Source organism: Dendropsophus ebraccatus, chromosome 14 (assembly GCF_027789765.1).
Source record: "Dendropsophus ebraccatus isolate aDenEbr1 chromosome 14, aDenEbr1.pat, whole genome shotgun sequence".
NCBI classification, from domain to species: domain Eukaryota; kingdom Metazoa; phylum Chordata; class Amphibia; order Anura; family Hylidae; genus Dendropsophus; species Dendropsophus ebraccatus.
In genome coordinates, this window is record NC_091467.1 from 23,092,372 (window position 1) to 23,105,286 (window position 12,915).

General features: G+C 43.9%; 1 protein-coding gene across 1 annotated transcript; it reads right to left on the minus strand.

Moving 5' to 3' along the window:
• Positions 1-3,315: 3,315 nt before the first annotated feature.
• On the minus strand, positions 3,316-11,648 carry LOC138771831 (protein kinase C delta type-like). Its single transcript, XM_069951838.1, has 4 exons — positions 11,180-11,648; positions 4,550-5,118; positions 3,958-4,101; positions 3,316-3,591 (listed from the first exon to the last, which is right to left on the minus strand). The coding sequence occupies exons 1-4, from the start codon at positions 11,646-11,648 to the stop codon at positions 3,316-3,318; spliced, it is 1,458 nt and encodes a 485-aa protein (XP_069807939.1).
• Positions 11,649-12,915: the final 1,267 nt, after the last annotated feature.

Consider the following 12,915-nt stretch of genomic DNA (forward strand, 5'->3'; position numbering starts at 1 on the left):
TAAATATACACCTGGTGTAAACTGCCCACTGCAACCGATCACCACAACTCCTCTTTTATTCTACCAGAGCTGAAAGCTGAGCTGTGATTGTACGGCCCCCAGTGCACCATAGTTACATATGATAAAACAGGATTTATCGACAGTGGTGCTGAGGAGGAAGGTAAGAAAATTACCTTGATTCTTGGTGTTCCCGGCCCTATAGGAACATGACAGCAAAAAAAATTTCTTTACAATGGTGTGTTAAAGGGAAGAGAAAAAAACACAATTTACTGCTGTTGCATACTGTCACCTTATTAAAGTGGTATTCTGGAAAAAGTAAATTCAATGATATGTAACTGCTAGGACCAGAGCTTCTGAAGCCCTGCAGTTCCCAAAACAGCCATTGGTGGCAGCAGAGGAGCCATGTCTTCCCTTACTTAGTGCTGCCAGTCAATCAAAATTAAAAAACAAACCAACTTGGATTAGTATGCATATTCTTATAACTATGTAAAAGTACTGTTTTCTGCTAATTTCAAATGAAAAATTACAACAACAAAAAATGAAAAAGTACAAAACAGTGAGAGGCTTCAGAAGTGATGTCCTAAGTATAGAATGCGCTGTGCTAAGTAAATCACAAAAAATACATATACAGATACTAAAAGGTAAAAATACTATCCTGTTCTGTGTTCTGTTGTATTGCAGATCATGTTGTATAAAATAATCGATCAATGACTGTATCCTGAAAGACTTTTTTATATGAATGGACAGCAAAACAACAAGTGCCCTCTAGTGTACCAGAATATAACTGCAAGACATACAGTGGATGCTGAATTCTCTGTGATGTGTGTATCTGTATGTGCAATAAATATCAAGAGATTGTCTGGATTCCTGCAGTGACAGGACACTACTAAGGCTTCTTTTAGACGTCCCACCAAGCATTGTTATTGAGGGCACATTAGCATTAGGTGATTTATCAGCTGATCACTGGTCCTTTTCCCCATTATCAGGAGTGAGCGTTCTTAGGAGTGAGGTTCTTAGCGCACAATTTCTCACATTGTGCGAGCCCATCTGCCACGTCACGGCGACCTCATACAGATGGGTCCCTACACTAACACTATTTATTTATTGAACTTTTTTATTAATTTGATCTAGTTACTGTGGGCTTCTCTACAGTGAATGACTATGAATATAAAAGCACATTACAGGTGATAAAGCTTTTACACCACATGGGTCCTGTGCTACATATACGATGTTAGTGTAGGGACCCACCTGAGGGTAGAAGTGCTGCAGGTGGGATCATACAATACATGGAAATTGAATATAATAAACTGCACCCGTACAATTTAGTAACAATAGTGGGTGAAATTGTTAAGAATCAATTGTTTGTTTTCTCTAAAAAAAAAAAGCAAAAAGATTTTAGTTTATGTGGCTTTGGGGGTGCAGGCCAAGCTTTGCTTTCTGTAAAATGTAGCATCTATAAGTACCGGTAATAGGTTTCTCCTTCCTGTGTGACATTGCATGGTCACAGTGTTCTGTATATGTGGCTATGACATTAGGAACATTTTTATAATTACCAAACTGATGTCACACTGGGTCCTTATCACACAACCACACTGGGCCTGTAACTTACATTAATACAAGGCTGCAAGCGTTTCTAGCCAGGCTCTGCAGTTGTTATTGACCAGGGGTGGGGAACCTTTCTCCTGTCAACGGCCATTCAGGCATTTATAAAATTATTTGAGGGCCATAGACTACACAGCCGCTGCACTTAATATTATGCTATGCACCTAACCCCCCAATATTGCCCCCCAGCAGTGCAAAGTCGCCATGTTTTTCTAACACTGCATTGCAGGACCTAGGGGAGCCAGGTGGTGTTTAGCTGGGGGCAAGATGTTGGTGTACTGCTGGGGCTCTTGTCGCAGCGGCCAGGAGTGATACAGTATGTTCCCACCCCTGGATGTTCCGACACACAATGTATGATAGAACAGTCTGTAGTGCAGGTGTAGAGGAACCACAGAGTCCAGCAGATATATACGTAACCACTTGTAAACTTTACTCTAGAAAATCATCTTAATGTCACAGTACACAATAAACAGACCTTGTTTCCATAAAGATACCATGAAGGTAACATTTGACTGAGATCCCTTGATGAGCTGGGAACTTGAGAATAATACTTTTAGACTTGGAATACTTTATAAATCACAGTTTGTTGCTGGTGGATAATACTTATGATAAGGTCTATGGATACTCTGAGATACCTGACTGTAGTGACTTTAGTTGACTAGACTTGATGTGAGTGACCTTTTAGTGACTTGGGGTGGTGGCGGAGAATAAACTGCAGCAGGAACACTCTCTGTATACTCTCTCTGGAACACACTGACTGGATTGTGGACCAATCTAGTTCCCCCCCTCCCCCCTATACATACCTCTCAGGGACTGTAGGATTTGGTAGAAATCCTCTAGAAGGTGCTAAACTATAGCTGGTGATAGGTTAGGAGACAGAGGATGGAAAAGTGTGAGGTACCCAGCTCAGGGATTGGTTCTCAGTAGCATACAGTTACATACAAATAAGAATAATAATTTGGCAGTAAACTCATTAGTTGATGCCTCCACTTAGCTGTAGTGTAGTGCAAGCCTATGACCTTAATGCTTCCCTGTTCTTCTTGACATGGTGTCCCCTTCCTTCTTGATTCCTGTAAGTGACTGTGGTGGATACTGAAGATATTCTAAAACCTGATGACAATTGGCATACGCTTTTTTTTTTTTTTAAGTCTTATTTAGAATTTAAAAAAAAAAAAAAAAATCCGGCCTCCTCCACCCCTTAATAGCCGGCCATCTCTCACCTCTTTCCCCAGACCTATGACAGCATTGTCATTGACCCAGGGAAATCCAATCAACGGTATATAATATTATACTATACACAGAGTATAAATCTGTATATAGTACCATGAGGATGGAATTATTATAGACATGTGCTAAAAAAATCTTAATCTTTTCTTTTTCTCTCATATCCAACACCGCACTAGGAGCTGGTGCGGTCATGGATGTGAGGAAATCCTGTCACCGGTGAAAAAAATCTCACACATGCCTTTAGTTATACAGCGCAGATGGCCTGGCGCTTCCACTTACCTTACCAGTGTGGCTTACCTACTGGCTTGTTGTGCAGTGTAGGGGTCCATCCATGTTGTTCTTCTCCACATGTGTCCGCTTCCTTCCTGCAGGCGTCTTGTTGGTGTCCTTGATGACTGATGGTCATTGGGGGTCCACTCTTCATGGTCTTCGGTCTGTGGATCCTCTTCTGCCAGGTGCTCAGGGGTTAAGCTCACTCTGATGACTTTAGAGCTGGCCAAAGGTCTTCGAGGTGACAAACGAAAACCCCCGGAATACGGCCTGTTCCTCCGATGTCAGACGACACGTCCTGGCCTCTTTTACCTCCATAGTCTTCAGATGGAACTTTTCGGTCTTCTGCTGAGGCTTAGATGGTTTCGATGGGATGCGTGGTGGGGTCATCTCGAGGGCTTCCACCTTGACCCAATCAATAGGCTGGAAAAATTGATGTTCTCTGGTGTTTCGGTTGGCTCCCAAGCGCTGTGCAGGATCTTGCTGGAGGAGCTGGAATGAGAAATGTACATATTATTTAGTGACCATAACTCTTGAGGCTGTGTAGATAAGAGAGAGCACTTATCTTTGTGAATGGCAGCCTATCCTATTGTCTACTGGATGGCATAGAGATGATTGAGCCTTAATTCTGATGAATTGTAAAGTCTTCAGAATTTTCTCATTTGACATAATTTGTCTACAGAGAGGGTTAAAAGGGGTCATGCATGTGCAGCCAGCACTCTATTCATTGTCTATGGGCTTCTGCATAATGACACATTAAGTGTAATATTCCTTATCACCATAAAGAATGAATGGAGTGCTTGATGTACGTGCATGGTCTGAACCATTCATTCCTGATCCGATCAGATAGACACTGACCTGTGTGATGAAGTCTTCGGCACCGGAGCTGGTGTCATCGATGGGGGTTGGATGGTAGTCACGCCCTCCGGTAATCATTTTCTTCATGATGACACCAAATGAATACCAGTCTGCTCCGGCGCCATATCCCTTCCTTGCCAGCATCTGCAATAAAGAAAACAACAGATATTATCTTGAGTTTATTGAAGTGGGATGTCGCCAGGATGTGCCATGACTTTAAGAATGGTGGGGGACTGATCTCTGGGAGCCGCATAAACTGTAACAGGGAGATGCAGCGTTGGTGCAGCACTGAATGCCCCTGAATGTTTTCCTCCTGCACAGTAACCCTCAGTTATAGGCATTCTAAAGCGACACTATTCACATTAGTGTGGCATTACCCCCCCTTTGGAGTTTTGTCTTGCATAGAGATGTTCTTAGTCACATGGCTATGTAGGAAAAAAGAGACAAATACTACATCAGCGCCCCCGGCAGTCTTCCAATTTTTGTGAAGCCAGAGGTCAGACCCCCAGAGATGGCATATTCTAGCAGTATACCATCACCTGCTATACCCTGTAATAGAAGCAAATTAGTGGACAATAGGAAGATCTCTCACCTCGGGAGCCATGTAGCCTGCGGTCCCAGCGTATTGGGTGGCTTTTTGGTCTGCGAAGATGTTTTCCAGAGCGAGACCGAAATCTGTGATCTTGATGTGCCCTGTTTCAGCCACCAGGATGTTCTCGGGCTTGAGGTCTCGGTGGATGACGCCTCTTGAGTGGAGATATTGGATGCCACACACGAGCTCAGCGGCGTAGAATCTTGCACTGGAGATCTTCAGCGGCCCCTCCGAACGCAAAAGTTGGTCAAAGTCCCCGCAGCTCATGTATTCCAGCCCAAATAGAACAAACAACTTGGTCTGGAATGCAAAGTCTGCGTGGACTAGGAAGGGGCTCCCAGATGCCAGCTGTAAGACTCGGCGCTCCACCATCACATCCGCCTCCTCGATGTCGTCTAGCAGGACTCGCTTCTTGATGATCTTGACAGCGAACTGTTGGCTGGTGACGGTGTCTTGTGCCAACATGACCATTCCGTAGTTTCCCTCGCCGAGCACATGATGGAATCGTAATCTCTGTAGGATGGTGTTAGAGATGTCATTTCCAGTTGGTTGGACACTGCTGGGTCCTCCTACAAGGGGGAAAAATAGATATCAGAGATTAGCACACATGTAATTTTTGCTGTTTGTTTAAAGGAAACTATCAGCAGGTTAGATGAACCTAATGTTCCTTTTGCCCCCAGCATCTCACACACAATACACATCAACTTCTAAAGCTATTTATCGGACTAGGAGCTCTACTGTGTGTAATCCCTATTCTGATCCATTTGGGCTTGTACACAGTACCAACTCGGAATGGTTGTATCCATGGATATCTGAACTTCCAGCCACAGAATGGATGTAACACTGATTGGGTCAATGCAACGTCTGTAGAAAAAGTAATGGGCACTACTGTATCCAATACATGTGGTGATGATATAGATTGCAACAGACTAGCGCTTAGAGAGGTGGTGCTCACTTATAGGATAGGTGTATAAATTATCTTCATAAATAGAGTAGTAGAAGTATAAGGGCACTCACCATTTAAAAATTTACATCTTTATTGGAGAAAAATCTTTAAAAGTCCATAAACGACATAGTAGGTAGCGAGGACGCCAGTAGCTCCTCAGCAGCGGGCAGGGGACTATGTGTATGGGGTAGGGGCCTTGTGGCTGGAGGTGCAATGCTGTCTGCGACCAGGACAGGCTGGCAGGGCAGGAAGTTGGTGGGTGTGGGTGCTGGTAGGAACCAATGTGAGCCGCTGTCCAGGGTGCTGGTGCATCTTTGGCTATTTACATACCATAAAGCATCCAACAGCATCAGTCACAAAAGTCTGAAGAAATGCCTTCTCTGAAATAGAGGTGGGACGCACGCCAGAGGGTCTCCAATCCCGAATGGAGACCATATGACATCAAGTAAGAAGCAATCCGACAGCATCCAGTGGAGAAGTTATGGTGAGGTTTATTCAAGCATCATACACAGTGGCGATGTTTCTACCCTATTGGGTCTTTTTCAAGCCAGGCTTGACATGCTAAAAAATAGGCAATAGACGATAGGGTCGACACATTGGCACTGTGTGTAATGCTGGAATAAACCTCCCCATATCTTCTCTGATGGATGCTGTTGGATCGCTTATTACTTAATGGCACACAGATATGACAAAAGTTTAGATCATTTGGGACCTCACTGCTGAGACCTCCACCAAGAGATAGCTACCACCATCATACTGTTACAACACAAATCCAATATATACTAATACCACCGTTACCAATAATACCCACAAATATGCACACACAGTATACATTACATACTGTATATATATATATATATATATACATATGCTAACATACCAATCACATGACATAAATACATAATAGATGCTCCAATACACAAACACACACAAAAATTACACAGATACAAACACATGCTGATTATACATGTATATATATATATATATATATATATATATATATATACATCTATAGTACTAACACACAAATAATGACAAATGATGACATGGATGCACACCACACTGATGTTACACAGATATTCGCACACTTACTTTTTATGCGTGACAGGAAACTCCAGGGGTGTTCTCTTGTGAAGTTTCCACTTTCTCTGCTTCCAGCCTGGACCGTGCAGCCTGCAGCCCCTCTCCCTCCTCTCCGACTGCGGAGCTGTATACAGGAGGGGGTCACTGCAGGGGAAGGGGGTGTCAGGAGAGAGGAGGGGGTCCTTCTGCTGCTCTCTGCATCTTCCTGCCTGTCATTGGGTGGTTTACTTACTGTGTGGAGGGGCCCCAGCTGACAGGCAGGAAGATAGCTATGCCTGTTCCCGGCCTGGGAGCTGCTGAAGAGGGAGGCCGTGTACAGGGACTGCAGGGGAAGGGACAGGCCCTGTGGATTTAGTTTAGTAAAAAAGCAAGGGGGAAAGCAACACAGTGCACAGATTCAGTTATGAAACTATGTCTATTACACCATACAATCCAAGATTAAATCACAGGAATAGGTGTATGTACATTTAAACCCTAACTTTTAATAAACACTATAAAAAGGTTTTGACCCCACAATAAAGACCAACATACAAACATTGACCTTATGTAGCCGCCTATAGGTGTATTGGTGCTACCAGCTGTTTTTGGTATTGACAACTACTATGTTACTATATCACAATCAGGGCCGGCGTTAGGGGGGGGCAAGCTGGGCACTTGCCCAGGGCCCCCATCCCTCTGGGACCCCTAGCTCCTTCCTTTATTAGTGGAGAAGGAAGCTGAGCAGCACAAACAGCTCCCCTGCTCTACTAACCAACCAAGGAGCTGAGCTGTGAGGACCGCAGAAGAAGAGGGAGAAGAGGGACCACCCCTACTGCAGGGCTGACTGTGCCCTAGAGGAGGAACGGCAAGCCCAGGTAAAGAAAAGGAGGTGGGGGGGTTGGGGGGTTTAGAGGGTTGTGGAGGCTGAGGGCAGGACTTGCGACCAAGGGGCGGTGCTTACGGCCGCGGGTGGGCGGAGTCTCCGGGGTCATTATAAAACAGTAACCCCCTCCCCATGAACAGTATACAAGAAGGGGGCAGGGGATCTTGTGTGATGCAGTCCTCCCCTCCTCCCTCTGTATCTATGGGCACCAGCCCCTGAGCAGTACACAGTACATGATGGAGGTGGGTGCTGAATCACACAGGATCCCCTCCCCCATTCAGGGCCTAGTGAACAGTATATGCGGAGGGGATTCTGTATGATACAGTACCCCCATATCTCTCCCCTGCTATACTACTACCCCCAATACTACTAATACTGCTCTACTACTACCCCCAATACTACTCCTAATACTGCCCTACAACTACCCCTAATACTACTCCTAATACTGCCCTACTACTACCTCCAATACTACTCCTAATACTGCCCTACTACTACCCCCAATACTACTCCTAATACTGCCCTACTACTACCCCCAATACTACTCCTAATACTGCCCTAGTACTACCCCCAATACTGCCCTACTACTACCCCCAATACTACTCCTAATACTGCTCTACTACTACCCCTACTACTTCCCCCAATACTGCTCTACTACTATCCCAATACTACTCCTAATACTGCTCTACTACTAATCCTATACTGCTTTACTACTACCCCCAATACAACTCCTAATACTGCCCAACTACTACCCCCAATACTACTCCTAATACTGCCCTACTACTACCCCCAATACTACTCCTAATACTGCCCTACTACTACCCCCAATACTACTCCTAATACTGCCCTACTACTACCCCCAATACTACTCCTAATACTGCTCTACTACTATCCCCAATACTACTCCTAATACTGCTCTACTACTACCCCCAATACTGCTCTACTACTATCCCAATACTACTCCTAATACTGCTCTACTACTACCCCCAATACTACTCCTAATACTGCTCTACTACTACCTTGATACTGCTCTACTACTATCCCCAATACTGCTCTACTACTACCCCCAATACTGCTCTCACTACCATTGCTACTATTACCCCCACTCCTGATACTACTACTACCAAAACTGCTACTCCTCTTATCTACTACTACACCCCTCATCTTCTATGCTTCTACTGTTACTACACCCCTTAATTGAAAAAGGGAAAACGAGATTTTATTTTTTGCCCATATCGCTTCAGCCCTAGGAGATGCTATGTGCTGGGGGGTAACTATCAGTGGAGATGCTATGTGTTGGGGAGGGGTTAATTATCAGTGGAGATGCTATGTGCTAGGGGGTAACTATCCCGGGAGATGCTATGTGCTGGGGGGCAACTATCAGTGGAGATGCTATGTGCTGGGGGGTAACTATCAGTGGAGAAGCTATGTGCTAGGGGGTAACTATCAGTGGAGAAGCTATCTGCTGGGGGAAGGTAACTATCAGGGGAGATGCTATGTGCTGGGAAGGTAACTATCAGGGGAGATGCTATCTGCTGGGAAGGTAACTATCAGTGGAGATGCTATGTACTGGGGGAGGGGGGGTAACTATCAGTGGAGAAGCTATGTGCTGGGGAGGTAACTATCAGGGGAGATGCTATGTGCTGGGGAGGTAACTATCAGTGGAGATGCTATGTGCTGGGGGGGGGGCTATCTAACAGGTGTATAACCTACAGTGAGATGCCTCCTATATTGGTTAATACTACATACTGGGTGGTGGAGGTAACTACCAGGAGAATTACCTACAGAGGGATACCGACTATATGTACTATGGAGGCACAGAGGGACCTACCTACTATATTGGGCACAGAGGGGTCTTATTTAAGGTCACAGAAGATCCCCCCCACCTCGAGCAGTGCGCCAACCGCTGACAAAAAAAGTAAAGTGTATGGGGACCTTAAATTGCTGCTACAATGTTTTAGCATTTGGGGCCCCACCTTCAACTTTGCCCAGGGCCACATTTTGTCTAAAACTGGACATGATCACAATTGAGTCAATATCACAAGTGAGTTGTCAACACCGGTGAAATTTCATCAGGGTAGGAAAGCGTTACCGGAGTAGGGACCACCTCACCCTGTTATGCCCTATCCGAGTATAGTGTATATTCTACCCCTGCTTGCTTAGGGTGGAGCGGGGCAATCGCCCTAATAAGGGCGACCCCTACCCTGTTCTACCCCTTGGTACCGACCCTATGAAGCCCTTAGTAATAATGCAGGTCCTTTACTGACCGACGTGTTTCCTCCAGGTTGCTGGAATCTTCAGGGAAGTAAGGGCCAATTGGGAATGGGTTAGAAGTAGGCTAAATGGCTACTGCAGTGGCAAGGTGCCGTAATACACTCTGTGCTGTCTTGCACTCAGACTGTGTGTGGGAGCAGTGAAGCCAGTGCTACCAGACATAGTGAAGAAAAGTAGGGGTTCCAGCACTCCAGTAGCAATTAAAATCTATAAGCTTTATTTCATATCCATAATTAAAACATGCTGCAAGGTAACACCGACGCGTTTTGCGCACATGCGCGCTTAGTCCTGGTATAATGAACACCTGATACAACACATGGTTAAGAACAAAAAGCAGTCTATCAAGTGGAGGCCCAAAGAGCCTACTGCACAGGTGGAAAAAGCAACCCAACATAATTAGTTACTGGAAGAATGCAACAATATAGAGCAAGTTCACACAAAGGAAGCGGACCAAAAAAGAAAAAAAGATAATTCAAGATATAAGCAAGAAAAAGAAATGAAGATAAATGAAATTTGTAATGAGCATAAATAGAAATGAACATTAGATAAATATAGATATACGTACACACAAAAATTAATCATGTAAAAATTAGAAACAATATAAATGCATAACGTATGATGTAAATATGATATAAATATGAGAATGTAGATATAGCCATGTGGGAAACACAATGGATAAAAAAGAGAAAAGAGTCATAAATGTATAATAGTATTAGTATGTGTAGTATGGTATAATAAATCATTTTTAAAATTTAAACCATTCGGGTAGCGAGTATTCAACTTAAAGATATACTCCGCTTCTTTATGCAGTAAGAGCTGTTGTTTGTTGCCGCCTCTCATGGTGGCTTGCACCGTTTTAATACCGTAGAATGTGAATGAAGACATATTACCACGATGTTTGTCATGTTTGTGATGTTTGCTACCAGACACACTCTGAATGCAAGACAATTTAAAATGTACATTCACCTACTCCAGTGATTTATTAAACTGTGGGGAGACAAACATTCAGTGGTTTATTTGCCAACATTAGGAGCACATGTACTATATATACATCACATAATAACAATGGGAAATACTTTTGGGTATTTTGCATTATACAATGTAACATTTTTCTCTTTTGGGGGCATGTTTATTAGTGCAGGTAAAATCCTAAAATCAGACAAGCAGAGAGAAGATAAAGTACAGTAATCACAGTGTCTCACCCTATATAATACATTTGGGGAACATTACTAGATATACTAGACCCTTCTTTTTGCTTATACCCTCCTATTGTTGGTTTATTTTACTGTAACACTTGCTGTGATATTTTTGGGATTCAATGGTACATTATAAACCAGAAAAAAATCAGGAACATTCAGCATAGTACCCCCCCCCCCCATTATACTTGAGTTACTCAATGTGCTGAATACGTGATAAAGTCCATATGTCCCATGCATAGAACTATATAAGTGTACATATAGGGGTGTACCTGAGGCTGCCTGGTCTTCTTTCTTTTCTTCTTTCTTCTGGATCTTGATTGGTGGCTTCTTCTCTTCCACTGCAGAATCCAGGATGTTCCTCTTCTTGGCTCTCCTCCTCCCCGCCATATCTTCTTCCATGTGGATGTTGATTGGTGGCTTCTTTTCCACTGCAGAATCCACAATGTGTCTCTTCTTGGCCTTCCTCTTGCCAGCCACGACTTCTTTCTTCATCTGTTTGGCCTCTCCATCGTTGGACTTCTCAGAGCTCTTCTTCCTCCTCTGGCCCTTCACTGAAGTCTTCATCTCATCGTCCGATGAGTCCAGAGGGCATCTTGGTGTCTTCTCAGAGGCCAAGGTTTCCCGTCTCCTCTTCCTACCTTGGCTCTTCAACGAAGTCTTCTCATCGTCTGATGAGTCCAAGATGCGCCCTCCTGTCTTCTTCCTCTTCCTCCTCACAACAATCTCCTCGTCCTCCATGTTTGCACTGTGGCTCGGTCCAGCAGACATCTCTCTCTGTCGTTCCTTAGCAACAGTATCCCAGGTGACATCACACCTGCCCTGGCCGCATGCATGGCATTGGTCATGTGATCAGTATCTGACACCATTCAACTCTATGGGCTATAGTTATATGTATTGCAGTCAGTATAATGGCGGCTTCACTTTGGTTCAAGACTTTTAAAATACTGTTGATTTCTCTTGAGAGACAAAATACAACCTGATTGGTGTAACAGATCTTACCAGGACTGACTCTACTCTGTATGTATGGGTGATAGAAAACCATTGGGGGAGATTTATCAGCTGTCTTATAGTCAGAGTCTCTTTATTGGCCATAGTAACCAATCACAGCTCAGCTTTCGTGTACTAACAAGCTCTGATATAATGAAATCTGGGATATGATTGGTTGCTATGGGCAACAAGGAGAAGGAGATCTCCCCCATAGTGTCTATACTATCATGGTTTTGTATTTCCCAAATTCCATTAGCTGTAAGTCTTTGTAGCAGTTTGGATCAGTCTAAAGAAACAGCAGTTTTATTGACAGTACACTTATATTTTAGGTATTCAGACATTCATGATATAATGATAGATATGTTGTTGTTGTTGTTGTTTTTTAACTTAAAGGAATTGAATATGTATTTTCCTGTTCGGTATGCTGTAATACTTTTTGTATTGTAGTGTGCTGCGAAATTGCTGATTGCCTTTTACATCTTGTGTATGGGAGAGTATGGCCCCATGGATGACGTTATATAGAGTTTGTACTCTGGCTGTTTGGACACTGGAAGTAACTGGCACATAGTTTTAGCTATCTAGATGCCACAGTAACCATTGGCTGTGGGATCTAGATGGGTAAATGCTGTACTCCATGTGTAGGTGCCCTCTTCTGTGAGTCCTAAGAGCTGATCTACATTACTGTGGACCCCAACTTTATTCAGGCCCCATCATGACACTTGGCTCCTGCACCTAACACAGACTCTTAGCCCACTTATATAGAACCATAGAAGATTATGGAAGGAAAAAGACTACTGTGCTGAAGTCTCTGGGACTGTTTTGATTATTAATAGACAGTCTAAGCCCTGCACTTCTATGATTCCCTGCTCTGCTCAAGCGCCGCCGCACAACGCAATGCCAGGCAGGGTCCCGTTCCCACTCTGTACTGTATATTCATATATACAGTATCAGGGGGGAAGACCCAGCTTTAAAAGAGTTAACCAATACACATCCCATTGTGGCTTTTCATCGGGGTAGA

Excerpts from the sequence above, each read along its gene's own strand:
- LOC138771831 (XM_069951838.1), bottom strand. The coding sequence starts at position 11,648 with ATGGAGGACGAGGAGATTGTTGTGAGGAGGAAGAGGAAGAAGACAGGA. Across the intron at positions 5,119-11,179 it reads AGAAGACCAGGCAGCCTCAG|GAGGACCCAGCAGTGTCCAA; the intron begins GTACACCCCTAT and ends TCCCCCTTGTAG. Across the intron at positions 3,592-3,957 it reads CCGAAGACTTCATCACACAG|CTCCTCCAGCAAGATCCTGC; the intron begins GTCAGTGTCTAT and ends TTCTCATTCCAG.